We start from the raw sequence: 12,924 nt of genomic DNA, 5'->3' as shown, positions 1-12,924 counted from the left end.
ATGTAAAATCTTAAGCATCAAGCGCTTAGAGCTTATGTGTGATAACTCCCTTAGTTTGTTATACCGGAAGTAAGATTTTTATAAGTTATGCTTTTTCGGTTTTGAAGTTAGGTTGAAGCTGAATGCATTTTTGATGATTTTTCTAGAATTTAGATGCGCAAAACTTTTAGAATTCATCTAAAGATCTGTTTAGTTTCAATTTATTCTAAGACGTTAAAAAACTCAGATTCTATTTGAAAAATTTAAGCCTAGTTCTAAAAACTAATGCCTAGGTTAAAAAACTCACCTAGGCTAAGGATTTTAGACCTAGTTTTAAATCTTAAGACTGGATACCGTTTCCTTTATAAAGGAATTAAGTTAAGAGACACCTTAGAAATTAAATTAATTATTTAATAGTAAATTCTTATTTCGTTCTTCAATTTTTCGACTCTTTGAAAGACCTTCTTCAAGTTTCACCGAATAAAATGTTGCAAAAAGGCTAAACTCTTGCATAGCAATGCATTAATTAGGAGTAAAATGATTTTTATTAAGAACAAAACATGATTCTGTTCTTTTCCAGGCATTTTTACAACTTTTTTTTACAACATTAATTCATCCAAAATGCCCTCCCGTGCCAATCTGTGTGTGCGCACAGAAATCAAGACCAAAAGGAACCCTTGCGGTGGCAAAAGCGAAGAAGTTGAAAGAGCCACCGAGTACAAGACTTGAAGTGCCTGCGGCAAATGCAGTTAGAGGTGAGTCTCTTAGTTTGTCGATTACAAAAAAAAAGAAAGAAAAGCGAATAAAATAAAACTAAAGCTCAGCTGCAGCGACCCATCCACCAAACTGCCACTGAACGAGAAATAATTTCAGTAGCTGGAGTTATTTGCTTTCCATGCGAATTAACAATTAATTCGATTACAAAGCTACATTTTATTTCTTTTTCTCCGAATCTACCTGTACAAGACACGTAACCATGGTTTTCTTGGAGCTCAACATTCTTTTTTTCCTCTATTTCTTTTTTTTTTCTTTTTATACATAATGCCTAGGATTTAATTTAATTTACCCTCCTTTCTTGCGCACACATATTTTAATGGATTATTAATATTAACACCGCGCACACACAAGAGGTGCCCACGATGATTAATTAAAATTGTGAATTAAAATGCAAAAGTTGTGGTGACAAATTGATGCAAAAAAAAATCATGTGCTTAGGGTTTATTTTGATGTGTAAAACATAATTTTAACGGCAAAGTAGTTGCTCCGGGGAAGCATTTTGTGAATTGTGTGAGCTAATTGTTTATGTTTCGCCCTGCCATCTTCCTATTTTCGTATGCGCATCGTTTATCTCAATCGCCCTTTTTGCCAACAAAGTGTTTGTTGAAGTAAAATATTAGAGAATCATTTAAGTGATATAAAATAAAATTATTCAGACTAAACGCTTCATTAAATTTGATGTTTTAAAACGTGCTTTGCGCTTCATTTTTCTCGTAATGTTAATATGGTTACGAAATAAACTTCAGTAGTGATGCCTACAATGAGCAAATACCGGTGATGGTAATTGAGACTAGAGCTTGTTGGAAAACTTAATGACAAGACAATTAAAGTATTCTTAAATTAGTGACATACTTCTAGGGATTTATTCGTTAATTTTTTAATTTATTCTTTGACAAATTTTCTTAAATTTCCTTTAAGATTAAGTTTCAAAAACAACAACAAAAAAAAAACAAAGCAAAACATCGCTGAATTACTTAAATTTGAATATTTCATTTAAACATTTTTTATTTAAAATAAATTTTTAAAAAATCAGGACGATTAAATAAGATAAATTGACCTTCTGAATTAAATTTTGTAAAGTAGCCCCACATAATCCAATGAGATAGAGCTCTTGTCTTAACAAACCTGAGGCACACGAAGAAGTCGAAGAACAATCTCACGAATTAATCGCCCACAAGATCAACTAGCATCGATTGAAATTCAAACTATTGAGTGATTTTTAGTGCTGCACTCGCCAATGTTTTTTCTACCTTCAATTGCCCATTCTATATACCTGGCAAATGGCGCAATATTTGAAGCACCTCTTGCAATTTTTTTCCCGGCTCTCGTGCAATCGTCTTAAATATCACGAAACAATCACACACCGATGCTTGTGATCTTTCGCCTCCGGAGGATCACTGCATCAATTTCCTCATTAGAAATCAAATGGCAATAAAATTTAATTCTCCATCTCCACCCCCTAATTGTTATTCTCTTGTGAATTATCTCGTGTGGACGGCGATAAGATCGTTATGGAAAATTAATTTCCCTCAAATCCCGCGCGCTATTGTTGCATTGGTGCAGAGAAACAATACACACGGCATGGAGAAAAATATATAAAATCGTAGGATATGGAAATCATGTTTAGGATTTGTGGTGCAAAAAATATATTCACATTTTTATTTTATTATTAAGATATAAATAACTCAATAAATTATTTTATGATTAAAGATGAAAAAATAATAATGAGTTTAATCACAAAAAAAGAAATATAAGTTTAATAACAGAAGGTCTCGTGGATATTTTTTATTCTTACAATTTCTTAGTTGATGCCGCATAAACCACCACAATGTTTTTTTTTACATGATAATTGAGGTGAAAAAAGATAGAGAATTAATTATGTGCAATTTTGTGGCAATTCCGATGAATTACTGCAACATTGTGACAAATGATAAATGCCACGAGTTCGCGAGAAAAAGCCACTGCAAATGGTTGGAAAAAAGAATCAACAGAAACATGTCCATTTTAATGGAGAAAATACCGCAGAAGCAATAAAAAGATAAAATTTTGAAGAGAAGGAGAAATAAATTTTTACATATTTGATATACATTGATATTCAAACTAAAATACATAGAACAAACTCTAAATTAAAATTAAAAATAAATAAATCAAACAACATTATTGAATTTTCATAGAAAAAATTATTTATAAGCAAAAAGATGATAAATAAATTCGAAAAAAAAAATATTTTTTGTAGTTCATTCATACTATTCTACTGTGTTAAAAAAATGTTAAAAAAATACACTCCCTGTGTATTCTAGAAAATTGAAGAAAAAACTCAGAACAACATCTTTTGCAATTGAAATTGATTTTTTTGTTCACTCTGTTAACAATTCAACGACATTCGACATTTCTTTGGGTTTTTTTTGTGAAACAGGGGTATGTTGATTAGCAATTCTAATGGTGCAAAGACGTGCCGAGGATTCATCTTAAGATCACCACAAAAATCAATTCACACGAAAATCGAAATCATGAATGAGACTGTTGATGGGGACAGAGGAAATGGATTATTTGAAGAGTATTTGAAATGTTGTCTGGGGCTGCTAAATACGAGAAATGTGTGAGAATAGCATTTTGGGATTTGATGGTAAAATGTCTCCGGTATGATGATGCGAGCAAAAGGCGCGCATAGAGTGGAAGACGAATGACACGTATATTAATGCAAAATACACGCCACGGACCATTTAAAAGTGACATGCAAATGAAATAAATTTCCCAGCGTGTGGAAAAATCGAGGAGCAAAACACTTTTCTTTGATGAAAGATTAAGATGTTCGCGCCTGACAAACGGAGGCACACACCATCTCTTTCAAATATGCGCAAAATAGGTAAGATGTTTAGTGAATTTAATTAATAGCATGGTGTTACTTCAAGTGCGCGATTTGCCAGAGTGTGATGGTGTCACTTTACCTTTTTTTTTGCCAAACCCTCTCTGTGTGGTGAGACATTTCCCGGACAATTATTCCTCTTTTTCTCTGGGAGCTACCTTCTTTTTTTATTCTCTAAAGTATAAAACCTCCTATTTCCTACACAACACCCTTCGTCACCATATGATCTCCCCATTTTTGCCACAGAGAATGATATTTCCACGGCAGTGTAGAAGCAGATGGATCTGTATCTGATCTTGAGCGTCACGCCTCGTAAAACTGATTCCGAAGCTTTTCACGGTTGCCTTTTGCGATCTCACCACGTTTTGTTTGGTTAGAAAAGTCTTGTGGCGTGAAAGAAAATAATAAGCTATTTATCAAGTACATTTTATCTCTTCGGATATGCCGCAAATTTACAACGAGGGACCCCTTCTGTGGAGAATCTGTGTCAAATTTATTCTATTCGCTACTTCATGCGACAATAAACCCCAATTTTCCAACACAATTTGCTCGCCTTTTTTAGCTAAGTGATTTATCATCTGACATCATCGTTTTAAATGCCTCAACTCCAGCTAACTATGTATGTTATGTATCTCAAGATGTTTTGTTGAAGAAATGTTTTCTTGAAAGTCTATTGAATTTCTTTTGAATGTTTTGGATTTAAAATAAAAATAAGGCGAAGACGTAAAAGTCATGAGGTTTTATCACTGATTTATGTTTAAAAATGTACGGGTAAGCTGACCAAGCTTACGAGAGCTGTGTTTCTTTCAGTGTACCAATTTTGTGAGAGCAAACTAGAACGCGAATTAATTTAAATACGCGCAAAGTAGGGAAAAGTTGAAAAGTCATCCCCCAAGGAATTTTTAAAATGCCATATCTCGGGAACGGCTCCATAGATTTTCGAGTTTGAGCTATCGTTGAAAAGGTCTTAACCTCAACTATAATATATTAAAATATGAAGTAAATCGATAATGGCATTTTCGAAATATTCGAGTTCGAAATTCTCGAAAATTTTGATTTTGACTTTAGCGCCTCTCGCGGTCATTTCTCGAACTTGCAATGTTCTAGACATTTGTAGGGCTTCACGAAACCTTTCATTTTCACTTGAGTTGATCAAAATCGGACTTGTAGAACCCGAGATATGACATGCCAACTTTGGAAGGCTATATCTCGAGAACGGAGACATAGATTTTCTTCATTTTTGGCATGAAGCTAAATAATATGGTCAACTATAACATATCAAAAAATGAAGCAAATCGATAATGGCGTTTTCGAGATATTCATCGAAAACTCATCGAAAATTTTGTTTTTGATTTTTGGCCCCCTAGCGGTCACTTTTGAAACTTATGATGTTCTAGAGAGTTCTAGGGTTTGTTGAGATCTTTCATTTGACCCCGGGTTGATCAAAATCGGTCAAGCCGTTTTCGAGTTATGGTCGATTTTCTATAAAAAAATGTGGCGGCTATATTGACTAAACGGCTTGGCCGATTTTCGAAAATGAGGTATCGTTGGAAAGGTATTGATGGCCCCTACAACATACCAAAATTTCAGACCTCTAGCTATAATAGCGGCAGAGATATAGTGAAAACAAAATTTTGAGGTTATTCAAAATGGCGGACGGAGGGGTGCGGGGTAAAATTTGACATCATAATCGGATGTCTTCCGGTCGATATTTAAACTTTGCCGTTTACCGCAAGTCTCTATCTATCACCGTTCTCTCGCAATTAGGCGATAGGTTCCGGCCGGACGGCCGGCCGGAAAAAAATTTTTTTTGGCGCATACGTTTTTTGGAATGTGGGGACCCTAATTCGTGCTCATCCCAAGTTTGAGCCCGATCTGACGACTTTCGATTTTGCTCGGTACACAAAAGCTGTGTCTGAAAGAAACACAGCTAATATGTTGGTAGTGAAGTTTTTGCAAAGTAGTTTATTTCAGTTCACTGAAATTTTTATATAAAAATTAAATTAAATTTAAAGTAACTTTATTAAAAATTATTAAACATTCAAAAGAAATTTTGAAAAATATTTTTTTCTAACGGATTAGTACAAAGATATATAAATCACGCCTCCATTGTATCTCATGTTTTTGTGATGAAGCATATGCATCAATGCGCACTAAATAATGTTTTCCATTTCAAGAAATTAAATTGACGAGTTTAACCGTGAATATCTCAGGCTTTGAATGATCTATTTTAAAAAATGTCATGTAAGTATTTTGAAAGTTATATGTACATTCATTCCCTTTATTCAGTAACGTTAGGTGAAAGATTTTTAAAAAATCGAATCATCCTTTGATATTTAATTAACGATTGAAGCGATAATAGTCCTTTTTGCATGAATCTACTTGAGTGTCTGTAAAAAAAATCAACCCTTTGACCAATTTACATTACTCCGGAAGTTTTGAAAAGAAGAAAAGCGCAGCTTTCAGAATTTTTTAAAATCATCAAATTAGAACATCATATAATAAAGAATTATGTGAATTTTTATGTTGATATTTTAAAAATATTTTTATTCTTTTGTGAGCCCCAAAACAGGTTCTTAAACGAATAGACGAATCAAAAAATTGTAAAAAAAAAAATATACCAAGAATACTTGGAGAACTAAAACAGATATCACCATTAAATCGAAAACCTTGAATGAAATCCCCGCTAAATTACTTGAAAAACTATTTTATTTGCCATTAAAATCCACCTCTGATCTCACTCCTAAATTTGTTGAATACAACACAGCCAAGCTGCAGAGTTGCATCCATTGCACAGAATGAACCAACATTTCAATGTTAAGTAGTCGCAATTCTAAGACTCTCCAGCATCCTCGTACACGAGATTGCAAAAGTGATCTTCAGTGGCTTCTGCAGGAGTGATCACGATATTTTAATTGCCACTCGAAAGTCTTCTCGTGGAGCAATTTTGAATCCAATTCCGCAATCACTTTGTTGGGTGGATTAAAAGGTACCTTGTGCAAATACAAGCAATGGGTCTTGCATGCGAGCCCATCAAGTCCCCATATATACATATGTACGGTGGAGGGAGAAGAGGGCGAGAAAGTGTCTGGTGAGGCCGATTTGGAGATTTAAGTCGAGATCATCTGGGGCTGATCTGTGCACTGTGAGGATGAGATTGAGGTTGTTGTGCATAAAGATAAAAAGAAAGGAGAGAGATTAACCGATTATCTGCCGATAAATATAACTTGAGCCTCATTGAGGTATTGTGCGACAAGAGGAGTTGGAATGAAAAGTGAATAAAATGCAGTCTAAATAGGTACACAAAAGCCATCAACTTTACGTTTTGGGATCCTCTTGTGTGCCTTTTGTACTATAGATCCCATATAGGCTCTCATGGTTGGATCTTCTTTTCTTCCACCGGACATTGTTGGCCATCGTCGAGTGTTGTGTGTTTATTTTAGACCAAAAGAATGATGCAGAAAAGACCACACCATTCACTCCAGGTTGACTGGTAATCTCTTTTCTTGGGACGAGACACCATGCTGGCTTTTGATTCTTCCTACCAGCCGCGCGCAACTCCTTCTGGCGAAAGCCGCGCCAGATGAACGATTTTGTCGGGGATCACACCGAAAAAAATTCATTGGAAAATTAACATAATTCCAACGCGGGACCGTCACTAATAGAGAGTTCCATTTAATTGCCCACATTGAGGACTGATGAGGTATAAAAATTGATTGGATATTAACGGACATCCCGCGGGTTTTGTATCACATTGTAAAAGTTGCTCTTTCGGACCATAATTCTGATTATTTTCCAATAATCATAAAAATCAGACAAGGGGGGAGCATAATTAATAAGAAACAACGAGGGTGTCGGTGATGATCATAGGAAGAGCATAAATTCTCCCAGCAACTATTAATAGCGGAAAATCATTACTATTTCCAGACTTGTGGTTACCCTTTTCCCATATGTGTACAGCCAAGCTATTCTGAGGGCATACATAGCACGCAGTATTTTACTCATTTATATTTACATACAATGTCTCATAATGTTGTGCTTTCACGTGATTTTATGAACCTGATTTATTTTATAATTTATGCTTCTTTACTAATTTTAATTGTTAGAATTTTAAATAAAATTTATTTATATACATTGAAAGGTTAGGAGGTCAAACTTTAATTAATATCGAGTTTAAAGCAGATTAGAACGGGTGAAAATGAATTATTATTAGAAAATCATTGATAATAAATTTAAAAATATAATAATTGGTAATTTTAATGTCAAAATAAAAATTCTTTTCCATTGAATCAACTGAGTTCAAGTAAATAGTAACAAAAAACATTGTTCCTCTAGGTACCAGCGACGATTTTCTTTATTTATTTTATTTTATTTCTTTTTGAATATAATTTTTGAAAAATCATAATTTTTTCAATCTTCTGGCACGAATTAGAACTAAACGAACGAATTAGAATTAACGGACGAATTAGAATTAAGTTTATTAGATTCTGTAACTAACAATAAGAGCTTCCCTGTATACCCTCAAGGAACCTTGCTGTCTGACACAACAATCACCCATCATAAGATCATCCTTTCTGGGTTTGCTCGAGTTATTTGAAATTTTCCTTCACACATGTGCCAACAAACGATAAATAAATTAAGAGGAAATATTTCAAAAATCCAAACAAGATTCTCCCTCGAGGGACGATGGAGTTTGAAGAAGTGAAAAGGGAGTAAAAAAAAAAAGGCGATCACTCCACAGAAGGAGTCAATGAAAGGGAATCTCAAACGAGCAAAGTGAAAAAGTGTCACTTTTATGCGCTTAATTTATCTCGATGGTGAGGAATTTGAAATTTGTCACTCTGGAATTTCACAGGAGTAAAGTCGGTCGTGGGGGAAAGGGGCAAAGCATTGGTTTTCAAACTTTTCGGGGAGGATAATTAATTAAGTGTCAGAGACATAATGTCATGTTTTATTGTGTGTTAACACTAGTTTCACACATTCTCTCCACAATCCGAAATCATTGTAATTCAACGCTCTTTCCAATGCTCTGTCGATGATGGGATAAATCTCTGCCACGGAAGATTCCTCATATGTGCTCCTCTTCCCGAGAAATTCCCTCTTCTTACTCTTCGGGTGCGTTTGTCTGAGGGCGGGCGGGAAGATCATCTCTCATAATGAGGTGACTTTTGTCGGAATGGGTAAATGAGTTCCAGGATTTTGCGTGTTTCCATCAATAATGGGGCCTTCGCGGTGATACGGAGGATGAGATATTTATGAGATAAATCTCCCTCTCACAACTTCATTTTTTTTCCTTCCACTCACATCTTCTTCCTTTAACAGTAAAAGACACCCAAACTTCTTTTTACCATCATAACTTGAGCCACTATATACAGCTAACTAAGGAGGATCTCTCACTCTTCATTCTCACAAATGATTGACATTTTGCACATATTGTGAGAGTCTCTGGGCAAAAATGACAACAATTATGGTCACGCGAGTTTGAGAAATTGAAAGAATTTATTTTTTTCAATTTTAAGTCCCTCATCAGTGGCAGATATTTTTTTTCTTTTCTCCATTTTATTGCCCAGCTAAATATCTCGGGATGAAGAAAATATTGCAGCCTAATCACGTCTAAATCCACTTGCAAAATTGCCTCATGCCACAAGAGCGGCATCAATTGATTTTCCATGTGATCACATTGCATTTTCCTCGTCAACAATATGTCATCGTAATGATTGGAAATTAATTGAATTAGACTCGGACAATTATCAAACGACTCACTCAGCCGTACGTGCTAATGAGAATTCTTCAATTGCTAGCCTTTGACTTTAAGGGGAGGCTCAGCGCTATGAATTAAATACCATAGCATTAAATTTCGATTCCAAGAGTTATTTGAAAAATTTTTTAGTATATTTTTCTAATTATTATAAATCTGTTAATTCGGATCCATATTAAAAGAAATATTCCGTTTTGTAACTTTGTTTAAAACCTTTTATACTAACTTTATGAAGAATAGGATTTTGGTCGAATATGTTTACAATTTTGTACTCAAACCTTTTAACCCCCTAATGGGGACGAATTCATTTAAGAAACCTTATGTGTTGAAATAAATTAGATAAAACTTTGTAAGTTTAATAAAGTCAATAAGAACTAACCTATTTAATTAGTTAAGGATACCGGCGACTATGCTTTAAGGAAATATACATAACAATTTATCAAGTAGTTCGATTTTCTTTTATTTCGTATTTAGAGAACACCAACGATATATTGGATAAGTTTTCAACAAGAAACTCTACTTTCTAGCTAGGCTAAATATGATAGAATAAAGTAAAGACTTAGGACTTATTTAAAGAATAATAAAAAAAATAAATATATTTACTATTTATAAATTCATTTTTTTTTATTCACGAATGAATTTTTCTTATTAGAAAATTTCTAATGAGTTCGATTCTGTAAAAAAGTCTTTATTTTTTCTTGCATTTTGAAAGTTGTTATTAGATTTTGACAGTCAGCTTTCTTAAATTGTTTTTTTTTGTTATTCTGAAGATTAAAATATCTGGTTCTAGAAGTTATTTATTTTTCTTTTTTAACACTATCAGTAAAAAATTGCAAATAAGGAAAAGATTTTTGACAAAATTAACCCTTGAAATTCAATATTTTTATCAAAATCCAATTTATTGTTTTTTTTTAGATAGTTAGATAGAAAGATAGATACGAATTTAATATTGCAATGAATTGCCTCTTAGAACAACATTCGTACCATTTGCACATGCTTTTTTGCATTACTTTGAAAAAATCTGTGTTTCTACGAATGAGTGGGAATTGCATTCATCATTAATGGTGGCAGAGGTGAGAGAATTAATTCTAATACAAATGGACAAAACCACCTCTCATTTGTGACCTCAATTAGTCACCAACTGTCGATTCGACTGAAGGAATATTGGAGTTGATCATTTCTGCTGATAGAGAAAACCACATATATTTTGGGCTCTGTTGTGAGTTTAACTTTGAAGACTTTGAGGGTCCCTATAAGGGGCTAGTTTGAAGTGGCGCTAAGTGGTTCCCTCAATGCAACAATGCCCAAAGAAATTTGTCACGACTTATCAAAATTTCAACCCTCGTGTTTCGCCCCATGATCCTTAATACATATTTTTTTCTTAGAGGCATTGTTGCCGTGAGAATACCGTGAATGTCCTAGATATGCTGCCAATAGGTGTCATACAATCAATCATATTTGTAGCATCGCTCACTGATCCATCACGCGGACACAGGCACCAGGAGGGAGTGCATAACAAAAGGGGGTATTCATTTTGAAGAAGAAGTAAAGAAAAAACTGTCACTTACAGGACTAACTGATGGCTTTTGTATGTGTGTCGCTATATTTGTTATGTTCATGCCCATTGTCGGTATTTGCGATCCATAGAATTGCCCCGCTGCCGTCGGTCCCATGTCGGTCAGCATCTTCGCCTGCCACTCCGGCTGGGGCTCCGTTGCACGTCAATGCTGGGCCAATTCTTGCACTCGAGCACCTTCAAGTGGGTGCACGGAACCGAGATAAATTTAAGAAATTAAGAAAAAAAAACTTCACCCTCTTCCAAGGGATTTTTTGTCCTTATTTTTTGAATTCCTCCGCAGTCACACTAAATTGGTCCTATTGCATCGATCTCTTCGGCAAAAATCAAAGTCTTCACAGAGGTCAAATTACGCTTCCTCTGCAACCGAAATTTTTGCCTGCTCTTTATTGTCGACTTGTTTTCTTCGTTCTCTTCTTTTTTTGCTTTAGAAAATATCCTGAGGACATTAGTTTTGTTGCTGAGGACACTATATCGTTGTATTTGTTACTTTGTTTTTTTTTGTTGTGTTGTGGAAAACCTCTTCGGTCTGTCTTAAGGAGGTTTAATATGTGCAGGGATAAACTAGATAGAATGGCACTGTCTACGCTATATCACAAAAAAATTTCAACAAAATTATCATCGCACTTCGCGAATGAGGGTGGAAAAAAGGAGGAAAAACTCACATTTAACACCTTTTTAAAAAAATGTACAAAGTATTTGAAAAAACTGTCAAGAAATTTAAATATGTGACAATTTGCCCCCAACTGTGCCTTTTTTAGTCCCTCTTCAGGCACTCACATCAGGGCTCATAGGCTTGTCCATATAGTGAAATCTGGTATGTCCAGTCTTCTACATTCATGGTTGAAAATTCGAAATTTCACAAAGAGAAGCACTCGAGAACAAAAAAAAAGTTGATCGCGATTCACGGCCTCACCGGCACACGGCTATTCATTCTAGTTCGGGGTATTCTTATGAACTGACTCTCGTGCGATGTTTCGATGTGTGTTGAGCCGCGACGCAACTCTACCTCTCACTCTGCACGCCATGTACAAGTGGAGGAAACCGGCTCCGTACATGGCGTGCTACATTTCAAGAGATCCGAGGGTAAAATGTACACAGAAACGCCCAATCTCCCACTTTTTGCTCAAATATCCGCCCATTGGCGGCGCACCAATCGAGCTCGGGACACACTACTTTTCTTCACTCAACACAACATAACACACCACCATGCTACGCACATCCACACACAACACCCATACACATACCGCAGTACAACACATACGCTACCGCGCCATACTACAGCGGGTGGGGGCCAGCTACAGCCCCCTTTTCCCCCCTGAAGGGGAGCCAGAGGGGGTGCCACACAAGGGGGGCCAACAGGGGTGGAGTGATTTTTCATGCGACAAAAGTGGGGGACACCCAAACCGGATCCACATCCGCGAGAAGCAATTGTGTGAGCCCCCCAGTGGATCCCCAATCAATGGGATACACTGTGTGCACGGCTCCAATTCATGCAAATTCCCATTTTCACGGTATGGAGAAAAACTCGCCACCAAATTGATTGATTGTGGGGGATCATGCGCAAAAATTGCTATGAAGAGAAAAAAAATGAACCATTGAAGCCCCCACATAGTTCACATCTACCACAAAACCAATAGTTTTCGGGTAGTTAACCCCATATCCCCCCATACTACATAGATGAGTTTCTGCAGTGAAAATTCTAAATTTTGTGATTTATTTTTGAAATTTTTGCTTGAAATTTTGAAAATTTACGTTAAATTGAAAATATGTGAGGTTATGTTTTTTTAATTTCAGGAAGCAAGCCTAAAGGAGATATAAGGAAAAAGAGGGTTCAAGCCAATAGGAACGTGGTAATTCTGTGCATACGTGTAGGTAAATTCTTATCGTATATCGCGACATTTAAAGAGCGTTGAGACTTCTTTGAACAATTTGGTTTCAAAAACAATCCTAAAATGCGGAAGACCA

At 35.4% G+C, this 12,924-nt stretch overlaps 2 protein-coding genes across 6 annotated transcripts in view; both read right to left on the bottom strand.

The window, feature by feature from the left end:
• The window catches only part of LOC129790857 (uncharacterized), a 679,906-nt gene that overhangs the window by 575,310 nt on the left and 91,672 nt on the right, over positions 1 to 12,924 (bottom strand). The gene's annotated exons all lie outside the window — the stretch shown is intronic.
• Positions 1 to 12,924, bottom strand: part of LOC129790870 (transcription factor Sp9-like) — a 76,385-nt gene that overhangs the window by 20,390 nt on the left and 43,071 nt on the right. Inside the window, exons 1-2 of one of the 5 annotated variants that reach the window (XM_055828681.1) lie at positions 11,622 to 11,918; positions 10,949 to 11,544 (exon numbers count right to left, since the gene is read on the bottom strand). The exons of 2 other annotated variants lie outside the window; for them this stretch is intronic. In XM_055828681.1, coding sequence (XP_055684656.1) covers positions 10,949 to 11,065 — 117 coding nt within the window. In that variant the 5' untranslated portion in view covers positions 11,066 to 11,544; positions 11,622 to 11,918. Of the gene's footprint in view, positions 1 to 10,948; positions 11,962 to 12,924 lie in introns of those variants that run through there. 2 more of the 5 variants (XM_055828680.1, XM_055828682.1) reach the window with 2 other exon arrangements.

The sequence above is a fragment of the Lutzomyia longipalpis genome, chromosome 2, assembly GCF_024334085.1.
Source record: "Lutzomyia longipalpis isolate SR_M1_2022 chromosome 2, ASM2433408v1".
In the NCBI taxonomy this organism is placed as follows: domain Eukaryota; kingdom Metazoa; phylum Arthropoda; class Insecta; order Diptera; family Psychodidae; genus Lutzomyia; species Lutzomyia longipalpis.
The sequence above is the reverse complement of the archived record's forward strand: the minus strand, read 5'-3'. Positions and strand labels throughout refer to the sequence as shown.